Source organism: Geospiza fortis, unplaced genomic scaffold (assembly GCF_000277835.1).
Source record: "Geospiza fortis unplaced genomic scaffold, GeoFor_1.0 scaffold200, whole genome shotgun sequence".
Taxonomy (NCBI): domain Eukaryota; kingdom Metazoa; phylum Chordata; class Aves; order Passeriformes; family Thraupidae; genus Geospiza; species Geospiza fortis.
This window is the reverse complement of record NW_005054353.1, coordinates 1,602,300-1,623,574: the sequence shown is the minus strand read 5'-3', so window position 1 is coordinate 1,623,574 and position 21,275 is coordinate 1,602,300. Positions and strand designations below refer to the sequence as shown.

The following is a 21,275-nucleotide window of genomic DNA, read 5'->3' as shown; positions in this document are numbered from 1 at the left end:
GAACAGGGATGAAAAGGAACCGCTGTACTTGAGAACTATTGCTCTTTTGTGTTTAAATACACAAGATGAGTGATAATATCACAGACATGTCTTGTGGCTTTGAAGAGACATGTGAAAAATGAGCAAGTCTTGATACTTCCCCATCTAAATACACAAGAAATTTTACATGTGGAATTTGAAAAGTTAGTTATGGAGTTCTACTGGAAAAACTACTCCATTGGAGTAACAAAACCTGGTTTGCATTACCCTGGTTTACTGTTTTAATGCTTGCTCCTTCATTGAGCTCATATGTATTTCATTGTGAGCTTTTAAAATATATGTATAGTTTGATTTTCTAAAGTAAGTACCAGTTTTGAATCTCTTTGAACTGTCTCTTGCTCAGAATTTCATTACAGATCTTTTTGGTCGCTGGAGAAGTTGTGTGGAATAACTGCCTGAATAAAGCTTGAATGTCCATCTAGCAAAGAAATTTTGTCAGTTTAGGGGTATTGGTGTTGTAGGTGTTATGTTAATATTTGCAAAAGGCTGCTCATAGGCACAAGCAGTACCCCTAAAAGCATTTTCATTGACACAATATACATCTGTGTGATATGGGAGAAGCCACTGATTTTCACAAATGTTAAAACTTCGTAACAGCTGCCACTTGCTTCTTTTTCTTCTGTCACCGTAACATCTTTTCATAGATCTAGTTTTATGGGCTGATGAGATTTCTGCAGCTTTCTCAGCTGACTTGTGCTCCTTCTGAAGTGCAGTTTTTGCTGATGAGTGTTTGGCAGTTCTTCCTTGCATACAGCAGAGTACACTGGAGGCTTGCGTTTGCAGCTTGGTGATGGTGCTGGGCTTGAAATAATAAAATATTATTAAGAATTGTACTTCAGCTGGTATTTTTGTGGTTATTAAGATACTTAGCATTTCCTACTAATTCCATACTGTTTTTCCAGCTGAACGAGCTTTGGACACCATGAACTTTGATGTCATTAAAGGCAAACCAGTGCGCATCATGTGGTCTCAGCGCGATCCATCTCTGCGCAAAAGCGGCGTAGGAAACATCTTCATCAAAAACTTGGACAAATCAATTGATAACAAAGCTTTGTATGACACATTTTCTGCTTTTGGGAACATCCTGTCTTGTAAGGTTAGTGGCAAATGAAATGTATTGACACACAAACTCCTCAGTTTATGCTGGAAACATTCCATGGGTATTACAACAAGGTTTTTCATTAATAGGTGGTGTGTGATGAAAATGGATCCAAGGGTTATGGATTTGTGCATTTTGAGACACAAGAAGCTGCAGAAAGAGCTATTGAAAAAATGAATGGTATGCTGCTTAATGACCGCAAAGTGTAAGTACATAAATAAGTATTTGGGGATCAGGAAGCTGAAATTCATTTTAGGGCAGACAAAGATTTGAAAGTTTACCTAGGAAAGGAAGGTCGTTCTGAAAATTTCTAATTTTAAGAAGATGTAGAGTTTTAGTGCTAGGGATTTTAAGAATTGTATCGCCTGCTTGTTCTGGAGTCAGTCTAAGTTCAAAAAGACAAATAATGAACTCTGGAGGAAAAAATCACTGTATTAATTGTCTTACAAGCCAATACTGTAATGAGGATTTGAGATCTTCCCTGGTTTTCTGATCTTATTGGTCTGAGATAAAATACAATCCATTGAGTATTCTGAATAATAGATCCTTTATAAGAGTTGTGAGATAAGTGTATTATCCATATTTTGGAGTCAGCTGGTACTTAGCACTAAAGGGTGTTTACTTGGCACTAAAGAGTGGTCAGATAAGTCTAGTATTTTTGTATGAATGTCTGTTAATAAGCATATCTAGGGAATAGAAAATAAAACTTAAGAGAAATGTAATGTTTTAAACGTTATCGGTATTCTACATTGTAGGAAAAAATGTTATTTGGCAACAACTTTAATAATATTTAGGCTGGGGGAGTAAGTGTGCTTCACAGCTATGCCTAAGGGATCATTATGGTGATTGGTAGAATTGCAAAAGAACAGCTTTCTAGATACTTAGGAGGATTTGGGAAAAAGGATAACAGAAATCAGCATCAGTTTACTGTCATGGATTATTTTTATATGTAGAGATGGATAGATCAAGACACGTACAGGAAAACATATTTTGAGACTTCAGTTTTCCCGCTTGTTCTGTTCTTGACTGACATTGTGAATGTTTTTATTGTGTCCATTGTTATACAACTTTAAATTAGTAAAAATGGTCAACATGCAGTCATAAGAGTACAGGAGTAAAATATACATGAGAGTTAATTTTGCTTTCAGACTAGTCTTTCAGAAATCAAAACATGACTGTCAAAATCTGCTGAGCACATTGCACTTCCATTCTTACTATACTTGATTGCTATAAATTATGTGAAATTGTCAAAGCTTAAAAATTACTGAGGTACTGTATGCTGCTGTATCACATTTTTCAAATTTGTGACTATAAAGTTCGAGCCTACAATAAAATTTGAAAGAAAGTCAGAAATCAGTGTCAGCCATGTACAGTCTGTACTAAGGCATGTCCTTGGGCTGCAGAATGTTACGTTCAGGTTTTGCTCGTTTTCTGCCAGTGTGAACTAACCATTGTTGTTCCCAGCCAATTTGCAACAGTATTTGACTCAAGAGCAAGTTGAACTATTTATTTCACTATGCCTAAAAACAAAGTCTTTGATACAGGCTGGAGAGGTGTGCTAGGGAAGGAGGGCAGTTACTTAAATATCTCTTGCTTAAAAACTGAATCTGAGAGCAGTAATGGCTTTTAGGCTGCTTTTAGGGATTATGCTGTTATCTAGAATTTCTGTGCAGCCTCTTAGTGCTCTTTCCATTGTCAAGCTCTTGTTGTCAAAGGCTGTTTTATAAGAGTGAACAATCTCACCAATGGCTTGAAAGCATTTTCTTGCCTTGTAACTGGGATAAACATGCTGGTGTAGCAAAGGACAGTGGAGTTGTTTTTCTGACTGAGTTTTATCATAAATATTTTATCTAAAGAATTTCATACCTATAGTGAACAAAACTGATTAGGAATAAAATACAATGCCAGAGGATTAAAGTAAATTTTTAAACCTTGAGACACTTGCTTTATTCTGTATTACTCTGTTCTTCCTGCAATCAGATTTGTTGGAAGGTTTAAATCCCGCAAGGAACGTGAGGCAGAGCTTGGAGCCAGAGCAAAAGAATTCACCAATGTTTACATCAAAAATTTTGGAGAAGACATGGATGATGAGAGACTTAAGGAACTCTTTGGCAAGTTTGGTAATGTCTTAATGTTTATTTAAACACAAGTGAACTTCAGTTTACTACATGTATCTGTCTGTACAGTGCCTTGAAGTACAAGAAATCGGGGCTGTCTGATGTTGATGTAGAAATGTAATAAAGGTTACTGAAAAGTGGGTGCTTAATTCCAGTTTCAGATTCAAAAAGTGCAGTAATACCCGAATTTTAAATAGGCAGAATATAATATTTAATCCTGCCATAAGAACTGTTTTCGGTAATCTGGAAGTAATGTGTCTATGGGTTCTGCAGTGTTCTCTGGTTTAGTACAGATTGATTTTATAAATGCACCTACAGGATGTGTGACTAATGAATTTGCTACTGCTTTCATTGACCTGCAAACTTACCTCTGTTATTCAGTTGCATTGTGGTGGTTGACCTAATAGAAAATTATAAGGAACTGTTCCAGCATGAAGCTATGAGATTCTGCCATGATCCTCAGTTACACACAGGGCAAAATTATGGGGGACATTTGACCATGATGTGTTGCCATCAAAATAGGAAATGGCGCTTCCCTTAATGCCATTAGAGGGTTCTTCATGTTTTATTTTCAATCTCAGCTTTTTTTTTTCTTAATTTTTTTCCTTTTGCTGTTCTCCAGGGGATATTAGGTAAAGCGAGGGAAAGACTTGTACAAGAGATACTCTGTAGCAGCCTTAAACGGCACGAACAGGAAATTGCTTTGTGTTCTTCAAGTATCTGTGGTTGAAACAGTAGCGAATTTAGCTGCTACAGCTAAATTGGCTCCTTCCAATTGAGTCCGTGAACTGCAATGTTTCAGAGGTTATGAAATTGCTGAACTAGGATGGCCTTTCACCAGGATAAATAGTGAAATGTATACCTAATTGCAAGGCCTTCCTCTGGCTTTTTCAGTACCTGCTTCAAAGCATGGAAGCACTAATACTTTTCAAGTGTCATAATTTTTAATGATGAAACAAATTTCATTCACTTTGTGGTGAAATTTTCTTTCACTTTGAGGTTAAATTTTGATTGAAAATACACTAGAAAAGAAATTCAGCATGATGGACTTCAGCCATAATGGCTGAAGTTCATCAGGGCAAATTAGTAATTTCATAGTAATGGATGACATTTACTTGACACTATTAGTGCAGGAGTCCTTTGTAATACAAATGAAATAAACTAAACATTATCTTCTAAATAGAATGTTCAAAAGGTGAGATGAATATACTGTCTATGAAGCATAAGTATTTCATTCTCTTTTTAGGTCCTGCTCTAAGTGTGAAAGTTATGACTGATGAGAGTGGAAAATCCAAAGGCTTTGGCTTCGTTAGTTTTGAAAGACATGAAGATGCCCAAAAAGTAAGCTTTTGGACTTAATTTTAGGAATCCTGTAACTGAGACCCAAATAATATGTTTCATTGAGTAATTGAGTGTTTTAATTGGTCAAGAACACTGCAAAAAGAGATGCTCACTGCCCAAATTACTTAGCAGAGTTTCTGTCATTTAGAATGCTTTCCTATGAGCAAGTGTCAGTTGGTGTGAGAAACCTATTAAGTCAAGATACTCTGGTACAACTGGAACTAGTGTAGAAATGGGGAATCTTGAATAATTTTAAAACCTGTTGTAGTTGGGCTTAAAGGTGTCAGTGGTATTTGGACTCTCACATGCTGAGCAGTATACAACATAGTAAATTACTACATTTCTGAATCATTTGGTCCAGTTTGGTTGCACAAAATATTGGTGCCTTTCTGCCTTCTGCACAGAAGGCAGAAAGAATTGTGTTTTCTGCAAAGTCAGCAGGGAAGCTATTAGTTTTATAAAGCATGTTTGGCATAACTGTGAGAAAATAGTCACAGAGCCCTGTAATGTTGTTTTTACTCCAAAGGGTAACTTTGGAAAAAGGGTCCTTTTTATTCGTGTATATATCTATATCATGCCAGTATGCTGTATAACTTAATTTTTTGTCAACTGGTTGCTTTGATATGTCAGTTTACTGTGACAGTAGGGACATAGCATCAGGGAAAAAATGCAGTACAGAACAAACAAAGTTTGCTTTTCAAAAGGCATTAGGGTGATTTGTCAGTACTGTAAGTGTACAAGCGAGAGATTAGAACAAATCCTGTCTGTCTTTAGAACATCTTCATTTTTCAGTCTTGCATACATTAATTGATGAATAGTTTCTCTTACTGTAGTTAGAATCACATGTTGGGTGTTTTAAATAACATAAAATTCCAGTATCTCTATAAAAATGTCTAATGGCTTTGATCATAAACATATACAATAAACTGGTGACTAATGATTTTAAATTAATTGAGTAAATACATGCCAGAATTTTTTACATCTGAAGAGTTGTAACTCAAAACAGTATGAAGGGAAGAAGTTCACATTTTCATACTTCTAATTATTTCCTTAATGAAAGACTAAAAATTAAAAAAAAAAGCTGTACATATCATCTGTAGCTTAACATTTAGTGTAGAAAGATCTGGTAGATGTTACAGTTTCAGATGTTACTTTTAAAGACAGAACTAGGTGAATTAAAGATTTTCAACTTTATTTGCTTACTCTTTGCTTTTTTCTGCCATTAGCAAGATAAGGCTAGAGAAACAGTTCTTGCAACTTGGGTTTTTTCCTCCATAAAAACTGGTTCGCATCCCTTGTGACTTGTCTTCAACAAGACAGAAGCATACTTGGAAAGCAGTTTTCATGTTATCATAAGTGGTGGGGAAGTCTTGGGGTATTTTGTTTCAATTAGTGGTGTTTTAAGATGGATTAGCTCTTTTTCTAGAATCCTTATGTAGATTTTTTATTTGAATTGCATTTTTTGTGTGTCTGAAAAATGCTGGAATACAAAAAGCACTGCTAATTTGTTGTTTGTCAATGAAGGCTGTAGATGAAATGAATGGGAAAGAGCTCAATGGAAAACAAATCTATGTTGGCCGGGCTCAGAAAAAGGTGGAAAGACAGACGGAGCTGAAGCGCAAGTTCGAACAAATGAAGCAGGACAGGATCACCAGATACCAGGTTCAGTTTTAAATCAAGAGGGCTAACTCTATTATATGATGTTCTGAGATTTACACAGAACAATTGCTTTTAAAAATAACTTACCTGTTTTCTTAGGGTGTAAACCTTTACGTGAAAAATCTTGATGATGGGATCGATGATGAGCGTCTCCGAAAAGAGTTCTCCCCATTTGGTACAATCACTAGTGCAAAGGTAAAGTTCATAGATGGTCCTCATCTGTTCTCTGAAAATAAGTAGTGATTTGTCACCAAAGAAAAGTTAATTTCATTCAGTAACAGATATCCACTGTAGATACAGTGACCCACTGTAAATGTGGGCATCAGCTTTCTTGATTATTGTACATGTCAGGTTAAACACCATATGATCATCCTTTCTTGAAATAAAGTAAGTAGTAGTGGTGAGACTAGTGTGAGAAAAATTACATCTTTCAGTGCAATATTGTGCTCATTATTTAATGAGATTTCCATCTCTATTTGGGTAACAGTTAGCTATTTATTACACAATAATACTCATTTATATTAAATACTCAGTTAAACAAACGTGTGGTCCTGCTTCTAATAAGCTGAAACAAGAAACTCATGCAAGTTAAATAGGTGTGACACAGAAGACTTAGTTTTAAAACTAAGTTTTGTACTGACAGGTGATGATGGAAGGTGGCCGCAGCAAAGGATTTGGATTTGTATGCTTTTCGTCACCAGAAGAAGCCACCAAAGCAGTCACAGAAATGAATGGTAGAATTGTGGCTACTAAACCATTATATGTAGCTCTAGCCCAGCGTAAAGAGGAGCGCCAAGCTCATCTCACCAACCAGTACATGCAGAGGATGGCAAGTGTAAGAGCAGTACCTAATCCTGTAATCAACCCCTACCAGCCAGCACCTCCTTCAGGATACTTCATGGCAGCTATTCCTCAGGTACGTGTACAGATGAGTAACTGAATATTTTGTATTGCATATAGAATCTGCTTAAATAGAACTGTTAGCATGTGTCTGTGATTGCAGCATTTTAATCTCTTAGTGGGAGGGTGCTGGGCTGTTCAGCATGCCCTTCACAGACAACAAAGTTAAGTGATGTTGTTGTGTTTGGCAGACTCAGAACCGTGCTGCGTACTATCCTACTAATCAGCTCGCTCAACTTGCTAGACCTAGTCCTCGCTGGACTGCTCAGGGTGCCAGACCTCATCGTAAGTCACTTCTTTATCTCTTTCCAGCAATTGCTGTAAACTCCATAGCATTTACCTTTGCACTTTCAGATAGGTTTTCATGGCATTGCTGTATAGTCTTCTGTTTGTCATGTTGGCATCACTCAGTGTTTCAGCATGTAACAGTATATTTTTTCTAAACCATAGCATTCCAAAACATGCCTGGTGCGATCCGCCCAGCAGCACCCAGACCACCGTTCAGTACCATGAGACCAGCTTCTTCCCAGGTTCCACGAGTCATGTCAACGCAGCGTGTTGGTGAGTTTGATTTGTGCAAACTTTAAGTATTGGACTTCTGTTCCAATTTTGCTGGTTCAGCATGATCTTGCAAAATAAATATTTGTAAGTTTAATATCACATATGATATTCCTAATGAATAAGCTAATGGCACCTTCTAGTAATTGCTTTAAAATACTGTCCCAGCAAAGACTCCAGCTGTGATCCCATCTCTTCAGGATGAAGCACTTACTCTTGTGTGCACTTCAGTAATACTGTAGGGTGGCTTTTGTCATTTCTAAACATAGTTGCAGCAATTGTAATAATAGGTTGCATGTAGAAATATTGAGATGATACAATTTTAGCTCTTACTAATTTTATTATATTTTACATATACATACTTTATTATTGTAAGCCAGTATCATGAATGCAAAATCTGCACATCACTGAATGAAGCAGAATTGACTGTAATCATTGAATGGTTTGGGTTGGAAGGAACCTTAAAGCTCATGTATTTCAGCCCCCATGCCAGAGGCAGGGAACCCTCCACTAGACCAGGGTACTCAGAGCCCCATCCAGGCTGGTCTTGCACATCTCCAGGGATGGGGAGTCCACAGCCTCTCCGAAGGCATAATTCTCCCAGAATGTATCAGACAGCCATTTACTTCTTCCTAAAAGTATCTTTTTTAGAATGACTGACATAATGTGCTTAGGAAATCAAATGTCCTTTAGCTTATAATGAAATTATATCAGCACTGAAACAAAGTGAATTTTTTATCATGGATCTTTTTCCAGTAGCATGTAAAAAGGGCAGTTCACGAATGAAGTGATGGGAAATTAGCATCCAGTAAATTTCAAGATTTGAACCTTTGTGTGACCAGTGATGTGACAGTTGGCAATACTGTTAAGATGAATTGATAACACAATACCTAAATTAGGTATTTGATTCAGGTTGATTTGTTGAGCAAAATAATTATAATAATAATAATTCACACATGGAATTGTGTTCCTGTTTTCCCAGCTAATACATCAACACAAACGATGGGTCCACGTCCTGCAGCAGCAGCTACTGCGGCCACTCCTGCCGTGCGCACAGTCCCGCAGTACAAATATGCCGCGGGTGTTCGCAACCCCCAGCAGCACCTCAACACGCAGCCACAGGTTGCTATGCAGCAGGTACGTGCTCTGGGAGCTGCTCTGGGCTTTTACTCATGCTCTTTGCAGAGGAAGGTGGTGAGGGTGATGGCAGGGCAGTTCAGGCTCTGCATCATGGCAGTAGAGTAAAAGCACTAGGAAGTTAAGAATATTTGAAGTTTACCTGGGACAGGATGTGATCCCGTGTTGCTTTGTTCTTTTCAGTTCCCTCATACCTTAGCCTAAATTCTTGTGTTTGCTCCTCCGTGGGGCAGTTTCTAACAATCTTCAGCATCATCACTCTGCTCTAACCAGTAATACTTGATTGAATAGGCATAGTTGTTAATTTCTTTGATGTTTCTGACACTGTAGGCATTGTGTATGCTAAGTTGTGAAATACTGGCTGTTTGAAGCTGCACCTAATTATAAACCATGGTTTAATTTTCAAATGTTAAATTAATTTGCAGCCTGCTGTCCATGTGCAAGGTCAGGAACCCTTGACTGCTTCCATGTTGGCTTCTGCCCCTCCACAAGAACAAAAGCAGATGTTAGGTACGTACATGATACCTTTCTCTATGCATTGTAGCAGAAGGGCAGTTAAAGTACACTTTTTTGATCTTTATATGCAGAGTAAATGGTTTTAGCAGTAGAACAAGTTTGGTTCCCTTATCCCTTAAATTTAGGCTGGATTCATCCCTGACTAACTTTCTTCTTTCTAGGTGAACGTCTATTCCCCCTTATTCAAAGCATGCACCCTACTCTGGCGGGTAAGATCACTGGGATGTTGCTGGAGATTGACAACTCTGAACTCCTCCACATGCTCGAGTCTCCTGAGTCTCTTCGTTCGAAGGTGGGTGCACTTTAGCCTTGCACTGGTTCCATAGGTGGTTAAGGCTACACTGATCCAGCAGTCATTGGTGCTGGCACAGTGGGGTAACAGCAATGCAGTGGTGGCTCAGGGCAAGAGTATCTTCTTTCAAAAGGTGACAGTGACTTACATTGCACGAACAAGAATTGTAATGTTCTAGTTTTTCTTCTCAACAATGTAGGCATTGATTATATGCATAATTTCCACTGTATTATTAACTTAATTATACAAAAATTGCTGAGCTTTCCTTAATTAATTTTTCATTTGTACTTAACAGGTTGATGAAGCTGTAGCCGTACTACAAGCCCACCAAGCTAAAGAGGCTGCTCAAAAGGCAGTTAATAATCCCACTGGGGTTCCAAGTGTTTAATAAGTAAGTTTGGACACTGTAGTTCCATAGATTGACTAATGCAAGTGTTTGGTCCATGGCCTTGCAAGCAGCCTGTGTCCAGGCTCTGTGTCGTGTGCAGCCAGAGGAAGTAGCAGCTATGGTAAACAAGCTTCTGTGCTCACTTGGCTAGCAAAAGCTACTGACATGTCATTGTTTCTAACAACACATTTAGCTGGAATTAGCTCTAGGGATGTGTGCAGAAATGGGCAGTTCTGTCAAATGATGCTATTCATACTATTGAGAACAACTTGTGGAATTAAAATAGGCTTAAAATGGTACCCCAACTCCCTTTTTTCTTAGAAATTAAAGAACTTATTTATACTGTAGTTTGTACATACTTACCAAATTATAAAATTGTCTAATAAGTGAAAACTAAACTGTATATTGTCTTGACTTCACATTTGGATGAATTTAATGTAGTTAAAATAGTGATTTTTCTTCATTGCTTTCTGTGGGGCTGGTGTCTTAACTGTGCATGACAGAGGCAAATGGTGGTAGCTTAACAATTTTGACAGGGAAAAAATGTGAAGTAGAGGATAAAAAGGAATCTATTATCTCTTCTGTCTAGTTAGGTTTTGCCTGTGAACTTGCTTTCCACATTTGTAGCTATCATTTGCCTGATTTAACATTTGATCACATAACATTTTCCTTTTGGAGGAAGAATTTGAGTCATGATTTTTACACATTTCTGTTTCTGGAGATAAGTGCTGAATAGATTGTCTCTCCTAAACTAAGATGCCCATACTTAGAGACCATTACTCCATCTGCTCCATGACGTTTTAGTAATTGGAAATTGAAAATACTGCCAGGGTAGTTGATGAGCCTCAAGAGTAGAGGTGCCCCACAGTCAATTGCAGTAACATTGTGCTTAAAGCAGTGCTGTCTGAGGGACTGTCCAGTTCTTGAGTCAGTGTTGTCTTGCCAAGGATCAGACTTTTGAATACTTTTGTGTCCCCTAAAAAGTGGGAGGATCTCTGATATTCTGTTTCTGAAGAGCTTTGTTATCATTGAAACAATGAAAGCCCAGAGTGCTGCATGGTGTACAGTAGTAGAAAATATACAAGGTCCTGCTTTTGTTTTAAAATATAAAAACGTTGTTTTTCTTTGCAGAGCTATCCGGGACTACAATCTAGAACTTCGCTTCACCGAAGAAAAAAAAATCTAAACATGGAAAAACTATTAAATATTGAGAAAAACATTGCAAAATATAAAATAAATAAAAAAAGGAAAGGAAACTTTGAAGCTTACGTACAGAGCAACGCCAGGACTAGCAAAACAGATGCTAGTCCTAGATTACTTATTGATTTAAAATTTAAAAAAAAATAGTAAAATAAAAAATACAAATTAATGTTTTATAAACCCAGGGGAAAAGAATTTTCAGCACAGTACAAAAATTTAAAGCATTCCTTTCTTTAATTTTGTAATTCTTTACTGTGGAAAAGCTCAGATTATCACCACTGTTTTAGTTGACAGTGAGAATTGATAGCTGAGCAAAGAAACATAATTTGGATTATAAAATTCTTGGTTTAATAAAAATTCCTTAAACACTGACTTGCTTGCGATGGTTTCTTTTGTAGAGTGTGCTTTTCATAAACTTGTCATCCAGAATGCCAAGTAAGACTACACCTGTAGACTGTCTTCTAAATAACAGAAGTTGAAGGGGGGGCGGGGGGGAAGTGTTTGGGTTTTTTTAAATAAATTGCTGCTTGGTCTGAATCTTTCTAGTGTACCACAGCACAGAAATAATTCTGTCTTCACTCAGGGCGGATGGGGTCTTCAGGTCAGTTTGTGTCCCTAAAGGGGATTTGCAGTGAAATGGCCAATGGCACTAAAGTGAGAAGAGGCAGCACTTACACATGAGCTGTTCCATTTGCTACAGAACCATACTGAGGTTGGGAGTTTTGCAGGATTAATACTTAAATGTTCAATCAAGCTAAGTGTTAAATGCCTAAACAAAAGAGACAGTAAAATGGCTTTTGTTGTAAAATAAACTTTCACTGTGTGAATTAGCAAATACACTGAAGCTTGTCCATCCACAGATGGATTATCCTACAGTTGCTGCCTTGCTTTTTGGTTTTTCCCTTTCTGCAGACCTGTGGAATAAAAAGGTATTTCCTACCCAGTTTAGCCCATAATTGGCTCTATAAGTTGCTTTTTCAAAATCGATAATGCAAAAGGAGAAATGAAGCAGTGAAAGTGGCATGTCTTGCTTTTACAAAGAAGAGAGTAAAACCTGGCAGGCTGGGGTGGGGAGGAGGCACAAAGATCTGTTAGTCATGGAGGAAGGCATGACCAGTAGCCACTGCTATCTGCTGGGTTCAGTTACTATGTGTACAGAATGCAGATTCTATGGAATTCACAAGAAGGGGTTAGCTTGTTCTGGAGGTTTTTGAAATCTGTGTTGTGTGGTGGGAATGCCAATGTTCTCTGATCTGTTGTTGCAGTCAAAGCCCTTTAGTATGTTTTCTGAAGTCCCCCAAAAGACAGTTCAGGAGCCCCCTATTTTTTTCCCCTTTTGCAAAGGGGAAAATTGCAGGATTTCAGGTTTTCTGTTACAGAATTTGAGAAATAAGTCTAGCATAATGAGGTGAAATTGGTCTGGTGTAAATGGAATCTAGTTAAAATCCTATGCTGTAAAAAGCATTAGGTTTAACTTAGGTAATTCTTACACTCAGTCCTGTTCCGATGGCGGCAGACTGGGATAGTCTTTAATTTGCAGTCTTGATGAGGTATGTGACTAGAATCAAGAATTTTTGAAATTGGGTGGTAAATCCTACAAAAGAGGCGTTCAAGCAAGATGTATACATGTTAAGGGGCTGAATGTATGGCCTTGATTTTATGTAATATCAACTATAAAAACATTTAAACTTTGGAGACAGTTTTAATGACCTAAAAATACTTAAAGCCATAATGGGAATGCTGAAGAATCTGATGATATTAAATGTTTAATGGAAGATTTAAAGGGTATTACAAAAACCTATTTTCAGGATTCTCAGAGCACTAGCAAGAAAATAAGAGGTCTCGTCACTTCCGTTTGTTTTCCTAGATAAGTTGTGTGTTCTGTGAGTCTGCTGGAGTTAACCAAACTAATTTTTGTTTTGTAAGAATGAGCAAGTTATTTTACATCTTCCCGATGGTGTAGCTGAAAAAGGAGGAGAACAGGAAATCTCTGAGTTTGTACAAGACTTCTGTAGGTGTGTCATGCACTAGCATCTGCACCAGCATGAAATACTGGGTAACTTCTGTGGTGGAAGGAAACAGCAAGGCAGTTGTGCTGAGGTGATTATGACAGTCTAAGCAAACAAAGCCATGAGTTGGTTTATTTCTTCACAGTCCTGCTTATGTGGTAATTCCCTGCTGTATGCTACGGATGCCTATGCAATAAATGTCTTCTATTTAATTTCTAAATCTTAAAGAGGGCAAACAAGGCATTTGTTAGTGCCTCTACCAATGCATCTTTGGAGCACTACTGTAAAACAATGCAGCATGCAGGAAAATCAACTTTTTCAATAGTAGAGAAGTGTTCCTTTGAGTTAATAGGCAGCCTGACTGGCAGGCACTTCCTGCTGCCGCACATTCCCTCTAGTATGTGTCAGAGGCTTACACTGATCCTCTGCACCCTGCAGCCTGCCAGTGCTAAGCTGATTTTGCTGGATCCTCTGGCATTTCATTCCTTAAGTCCTTCTGGGTTTTCCATTCTGACCACAGCAAACACTTCAGAGTTTAGCAGCAGCCAAAAGCCTGCTTGGGAAGTGGGTGGTGATTTGAATGAATGAATGAATGAATGAATGAATGAATGAATGAATGAATGAATGAATGAATGGTATTATATTTGCCATCCGGTTTCCCAAGCAGGATGTGGCTTCATGAGCAACTAAATCAAATGTTTGGTGCAGAGGTAATCTGGATTGCAGACATGCTCTTTGCTGCTCTGCTGAAGTCTAGGGAATTCAGAGTTCACTGGGTCCAGGCAAGGAGGGGGCAAGGTGCTGGAAATTAAGATGTTCTAGAGTCTGGCAATGTCTTGTTGCAAGTTGGTACTAATTAGGTGTCTACCCTTGAATAAATGATGTCATCAGTCCTTGAGCATCCTTCTTGGTAACATTCTTAATGGTTGTGATGGACAACTGGATGTTCAAAGGTAGCCATGCAACATTTTGAGTTAGGAGTCCTGGAAAAAAGATTTCCTGAAATCTACATCTAATAGACATATTTGTGCTTGGGATAACTGGAAAAAATCTAAACTTACAATTTGTATTTTTTTTACAATACAATTTGTAATTTTTTTCAATAGGTATAAGAGTTGTGGTCCAAACTAATATGCTAGAGAGAGCTGCAGTCCTTGGGACCACAATTCTCCCTAGACTTTTGTAGTTATATGTGAGTCCCTATGGTATGACTACCTCACTGAGGTAGAAAGAAAGTTTTCAGTCTCACTTTTCTTCTACAGGACATGGTCAATGAGAAAGAGTAGCTGCATGGAAATGAAAATGCAGATGGAGGGGCTACAAATCCTTAGGATATTGCATTTGAAGTGAATTCAAATTTAAAACAAATGTTTCCAGCTACATGGAAAACATGAGGTGCACATGTAGTTAGAACTTGGGCAACAACAGCAAAGGAAGAATATTTTCAAAAAAGTAATTTGAGATTTAGATTTCTCACTAAAAGGGATTGGGATTGAAAGTAATTTCAATTTCTCACTATTGGGATTGAAAGTAATCATTAAGAAAAAAAGAATTGACAAGCTAGGCCACCATAATGGCCCTTTTGTCCATTAGGTACTAAGAGCAGTACATCTGCCAAATGGTCTCCTATTTCCATGTCACCTGCTAAGGAAACATCCCTAATCCTGTCATGTTCCAATTGGCTGTAGCTGGCCAGATCTCTGTACTTTTTTATAGCTCTGAGCACATTTTAAAATATACCACGTGATACCTGAGCATTCAAAACCCCAAACTGATGCCCTGGGCAGGCTAAATGGCTGTGTCACATTTCAGTAACTGGGTTACATGTGTTCTAGGTTAAACCTGAAGTCACCAGATGACATCAAACAGAGATTACACTTCAAAAGGTGGGCCCCTAGCATATTATGTTGTCATGTCTGTGAATGGAAGCTTACTTAGTCCCGTCCCTTTCCACTGCTAGAGATTTGCCACCTGTAGCTGTGTCTTGGAGAAAAAAGGAGGCATGGACAGCAATGGCAGAGGATGGGTTCCTCAGGGCTGATGCCAACAGCCTTCCCACTGGGGAGAGGGAGGCAGAACTGGTGCACTTGTTGGACATGATACAACTTCTAAAATTGTTTAATGTAACTTTAGTCAGGGGATTGTTCACCTTCACCCCAGGAAAAGGAGAATTGAAGTTTCTCTTCAAACAACTCTGTTCACCAACTCTGGGTGAGGTGAGGCCTGATGAGCTTAACATCTACAGTTTGGGAGTAGCCACAAGACACACAGGAGATGAATATAAACAAACATCACCCCATGGTGTGGTCGGAGACATCTGGTCTGGGAAAAGATTGATAAGAGAGCCACAGAATGAGGACCATCCTTCTATTAACATCAAAGGCAAAGGGATCAATAACCAATAGGAGATTGAATGCTAAGAATTGTATAACTTAGGACCAATGAATGAGAATTTCTTTGGGTTTTTATGTATAAACATGTGAAAAGTCTGGTAAAGAACTATGTGTGATGGAGTGATTTTCAGTGCAGAACTCAGGCATGTGTGGATGAAATGATTTCTATTGCACATCCAGGCTAGAATAATGTAATGCTAATTTTCTAACACTGAAAAGATGTTGGATAGTTTCTGGTTTTCCTGCAGTTTTGGTGACACACTCACCTTTGCTTCCCCCCAAAACTGTGTCCCCAGCAGTGACATGTGGGTGGTACAGAACAGCAACAGAGCCATACCATGTCCCCATCCTGCAATCAGGACACCACCAAAATTAGCTCCGTTTCCCCTCTTATAGTTTTCAGGAACCAGATTTAGGCAGATGAGGAGACCAGCAACCTAGAATGACAAAAGTAGAAAATTCATGTGACCTGGAGTATAGATCCTTCCTCTGTCTTCCTATACGTCACATTTTTCCATTGAACTCATTCTGCAGGTCCTTAACCTCCCAGGTTGCAGAAGTGGAGATATGGACTGGCAAAATGTGTTGGGGTCCAAACAAGGATACACACAGCAGCCTTGCTCAGGAGTGGAAGAAAAGCTCTTCCAGAGCTTCTCAGGGTGTGGGGAGCCTCATCTCTCAGGTACATCAGAGCAGCTGTGACACCAAGGCTACAAAGTTGGCTTTGTAAGAGGATTGTTGTGGGGGTGCTCCTGAAGTCACTGGACTGGTTACATTTGGGTGCACAGATGAAAAATAAAAACAAATCAAGTTATTGAACACATTATATAATTTTATTTTACTTTTCTCCACTTCATTCACAATACCCACAGTTAATCCTGTTTATTGAAAAATACGTTTAAGCCTTATTTTACTGGAAAGGGGTTTTCCCCACGCCATCCTGTCAATCACAGCCTTCGCAAAGCAATTTTCTTCCTCTGAAAAAGGGCCTTTTGGTGAGGCCTGCATAACAAGCTCACATCAGGCCCTCAGTTACAGGGCAGCTGCTGCAGTGGCATAATTTCCCTGTTAATGAGCTCATTCCACATCTCCAGCAGTGCTGCTTGTCTAAGTCTGCAAGGACTTTCACACGAGAAGACCCAGTCCTGCAGTCCCTTCCCTCAAGGGTACCAGAAACACACGAAAGGAAGCTGTGAAAAACAGCAAAAATAAATCACCCTTATTGTCTGGGAATTAGCCATAACAAAAGTCTCAGGCTAGAGATGGATGTACCATTTTAACTACACTTGACCTCCAGTGAGGTACTTTGTGAAAAAAGGATTTAGCTTTCTTAACAAACCTGCTGTGTACCCCTTTTGCCAGATGGTTGCTAGTCCATGTTCCTTGAGAAATAGTGAATTACTGTCACTTCATAATAAATTACCACTTCGTAGGCTCTTTCCTATGCTATTCTGAACTCCCTCCCTGCCCGGCCCGGGCGCTTCAGCGCCCCGTGGGCCCGGTCTGAGGGAAAGGTCTGAGGGAACGGTGTCAGGGCCCGATCGGAGGGCGCGGTCGGAGGGCGCGGTCTGAGGGCCCAGTCTGAGGGCGCGGTGGGGCCGGGCGTAGTCTCAGAGCCCGGTTTGAGGGAGCGGTCTCAGGGCCCGGTCGGATGCCCGGTCTGAGGGAGCGGTCTCGGGGCCCGGTCGGAGGCCCGGTCTGAGGGAGCGGTCTCGGGGCCCGGTCGGAGGCCCGGTCTGAGGGAGCGGTCTCGGGGCCCGGTCGGAGGCCCGCCTGCCTGGTTCTCCCCATGCTGTCCTATCGGAGGGGCAGAACCCTGCTTGTGGAGCATACGTTTGCAAAGTGAAATCTAGCAGCCACTGAGAGGCAAAACGGGAAAAAAAAAGCCAGGGCGTGTGGCAGAAGGGTATGGTAAGCCGGCTAAATGGGAAACACTGGCCAAGCAGCAGCAGCTGTTGGCTCCAAGTGCCTCTTTTCCTTCGCCTCTGGGAGAGAGGTGCAGCTGCTCAATTTTGGTCGTTAATCCCATGAACAACTCTGGAAAGTTTGTGGAGGTCAGTCCAGGCAAATTGCAGAGTTGATTGCAGGATTTTTTTTGACAAGCTGGGTGTTAACCAAGTGTTGGATGTTGAATTGCCTAAGTCGATACCTCAGGAGTGACCCTTTCCACACAGAGTTACAAAACAGCTGGAACACAGGCTTGAAGTATTCCAAGGAATAGCGAGCCTCAGAGAATAATGTATGGCTCCGGGCAACAGAAGTGGATGATTTCAGGGTGAATCTTCCTGTTTATTTCTACTTCTGCTTCGTTCGTTGTTGAGTTGCCTCTGTCCTTTTGCCCTCTTTCCTTCCTCTGGATTTCTTAGAAAAGTGAAGGGAAGCATGTGATGCTGAGCTTTTCTGTGAAAGCAGAGTGTCTGTCAGCCTTCTCTTCGTTAGCCTTCTCTTTGCTCTCTGGCTGGCCTTTGCCAGTCCTTGGCTCCAAACAAAATCTCTTCTGGCTTTTCTGTAAGTCTGGGTGCACACTGTTATCCTTTCTGAGCAGCATAATTTTACCTCACTGGCCCTATATTAGGGCCCTTTTTGGTGAACACTTATGCTGGTGGCTTAGGTAGGTGCTTCTCTTGGCAATTTCCTTGCTGTGCTCTTGGTTACAGTGACAGGACCACTCTGAAGCAGTTTTTCAGCCAGCAAACCTGGATGGGTATCATCCATCTCTCCCAACTCTGTGTGAGTGCACAAACAGCTGGAGAAGCACAGTTAAAAGGTAGATGAGTCGCAGCAGGGCTGCCATGAGAAGCAATGTTTGCTGAGGGGTGCCCTTGGAGTTGCAGCTCTGCAATTCTGTTCCCTGTGGGACCTCTCACAGTAGTATTTTGCTTTGGTTAATGGAGCATTTTTGGATAACCTATCTGAACTAATAAATCAGCTTATGCATTTGCTTCCATTTTTAAAAGGCCTACTGTTTCTTGCTCAACAGGTTTTAACATCATTAGTGCTCTCAGCAAAATTCTTCCCTTCTCTGCATCCCTGGTAACTGAGTTTGCCTCCTGCTGGTCTTTAGAACTTGTTAGTTGATTTTTGTTTTCAATTCCTTCATTCCTGCTGTTGGTAGCTCCTGCACTTGGTCTTGAAGTTTGTAACTATGCTGCTGTCTCTTAATTGCCTTCCCTATTCTTCTTTGAGGTTGCTTGTCTATAATTATTATATCCTGTCCTGCTTATTTGCTTTAAATACTCTTTTAATGTAAAAAAATGCACAAGTATGAGAAGCCTTACTCCAGGATAAAGTAATTTTCACCATATGTGACCAGATCACTTATCATGCCACAGATGCAACAATTCTGTGATGCAAAGAATGTAAATTGGAAATAAACTTCCCTCATGGATGGATTTCTGCACTGCTATACTTGAGGGTATTTCTTGAATACTACTCTGGAGGGTCTGTCTCTGGCATCTCTTGGGTGAGCTGATGTGGGAAATGCAAGCACAGAGAGCTCCCAAGGCCTCAAACATACAAGCTCAGAGATAGAGATGGATACAGTGTTTGACCTAAGACCTTGGAGAAGGCTTGAAGCTTTGGAGTAGAATAGTGAAACAGACACGAAATAAGAATAAAGATTTGTAGTTTAAGCAGAAATATATTTTAAGCAAGTAGAAGTATGCCTCGTGTAAGCAAATAAATACATTAAGCAAGATAGTAGAAGATTTTAAAGTTTAAAAATAGAACTTGTAGAGTTGGTAAAAAGTAGAAGATACAGCATAAAGTTTCTGTAGAGTTGATTGGACAGAAAAAGACACATTGCAGCAAATCCTGTAAAACATAGCAATAAGTTTTGGTTATGAAGATGCTAGCGAGCTTTGTGGAAGTAGCTGATTGGATAAGAAATTTATAAAAGACATTGTAACTGGAATTAGAATGGCTTCTGATGTACAGCTTCTAATGTGGCTTTGAACGTAACACCCTTATAGTCTCACCCTTCCATGAGACTGACTGTTGCAATAAACTATCTTTTAAATGCCTCTTCAGTTGACCCTGTCTTTCTGTACCCCAAACAAGCTGCTGAACTAATTGTGCCCCTTTCAGGGTAGCAATCTTCAAAGCTCTCCTATTCCACCTCTACAAGCTCCTCTCCTGACTTGTGATGCAAAGGACACATAATTCTTGCTTGTGGCTCTGTCTTACCTGCCCCTTTTCTTTTGCTGTGCATTTTCCTGATTCCCAGCACTTTTTAATCTGAGAGTGCTTCTGTTGATGACACTCCCAGTCTGTGCTTCCTTGCTGTCTCCCAGAGCAGCTGTTTTCTAAAAAGGGCAGTCTGAAGGGAGCAGCTGTCCAGAGGCACTGTGTGGTGATGCAGCATACAAAGGTTTGGATGCATTGTAGATTGGGGAGGTGCAGATACACTGACTGCGAGCAGCTTACCCCTTGGTGCCTCACCTCCTAAGGGATTTGTCAGCTTTAAGCTGAGGACCCAAGGAAAATCATATAGAGGGAAGTGTGATCAACCAATAATGATATATTAAAAGAGATCTTGCTTAAAGTGAGTTGCTTAGGTAGGGCTGGCAGAAATGCTGAGGAGAGTGATGCAACTTTATCCCTTCTCCTCTTCCTCAGGCACTTGCCTGTGGATTAACAAAAGGTGCCTGTCTTGGTATGAGGATTTACAGCCTTCACCTTCCTCTGGGAGAAGGGGCTTTGTATGGACTCTAAGAGAGTCCAGAGGTGGCTCTGTGTTGTCCCCATTGCCTCTTCCTTTAGGAGTTAGTGCATTTGATTCCTCTAGCAATCCAGTTTTCTTTTCCTTTTCTGTCTTAGTATTTTTTTATTAGCAGTGGGAAGGAGAGCTGAAGAACCAGTGTCTCTTTTCTTGGGATGAATCCAACTCATGTTGAGCTGTTTGCACTTGCTGAACTGAGATTTGTGCAGCCATTCTCTGCAAATGACTGTGAACACCTTCAGCTGGAGTGTCAATGCCAGATGGACATGCATTTGAAGGACCTAAGCTTTGGCCCTAGATTTACCCAAGGACAGCCAGGCACTGCTCTGTGCTGTAGCTGTGCTCTGTCCTGAGAGTTCTCTGGGGATTGCACACTGACCAGAGCATCCCCTCATAGAGCTCTGAGGATTTATTCTGCTTATGGAGATGTAAGGCTCTCTTGCAAGACTAAGTTAGAGAAGCTTCTAGAGTGAGATCAAGATTGTCTAGACAATGGTTTGTGCTTTAAAAATGTTACTGGATTTCTAGGCCCTTCCTGATTTCTGCCTTTGTGATGTTGTGATGTTTGCATTTGGCTTTTCAATTTTGCAGCTTCTTAACAATTTAGCACTTTTGTTTCTGTTATTTTGTCTGACTTTGAGCTCTGCACATCACCAGCTTGGCCCGTGGTGAAAGAGCTGGTCTAGACAGCATAAGCAGGACTAACACCAAAAGGCAAACCTATGGGACTAGACTGAGTAGGAAATTTGGTCAACCACACTTTGAAATTGATGATATCTCCTGCTTAGGAGGGGAAAGATGCAGAAAGATGGAAAAGAGACAGCACCAACTATGGCCTGTGTCTTTACTCCTCTTTTTGAAGATAATAGCTTTTAGAGCTTCAAATTGTCATATTTAGGGAAGCTAC

General features: G+C 40.0%; 2 protein-coding genes across 2 annotated transcripts in view; both read left to right on the top strand.

The window, feature by feature from the left end:
* Positions 1-940: 940 nt before the first annotated feature.
* PABPC1 (poly(A) binding protein cytoplasmic 1) lies at positions 941-11,618 on the top strand (the record flags this gene model as incomplete). Its single annotated transcript, XM_005423457.2, has 14 exons — positions 941-1,135; positions 1,228-1,343; positions 3,119-3,258; positions 4,502-4,596; positions 6,121-6,258; positions 6,355-6,450; positions 6,899-7,171; positions 7,347-7,440; positions 7,606-7,716; positions 8,696-8,850; positions 9,276-9,360; positions 9,528-9,658; positions 9,954-10,049; positions 11,178-11,618. Coding segments are annotated over 13 exons (1,722 nt in total), but the record flags the coding sequence as incomplete, so codon positions are not given.
* The window catches only part of SNX31 (sorting nexin 31), a 36,666-nt gene continuing 25,492 nt past the window's right edge, over positions 10,102-21,275 (top strand). The window contains 1 exon segment of the mRNA XM_031058975.1: positions 10,102-10,167. Coding sequence (XP_030914835.1) covers positions 10,102-10,167 — 66 coding nt within the window.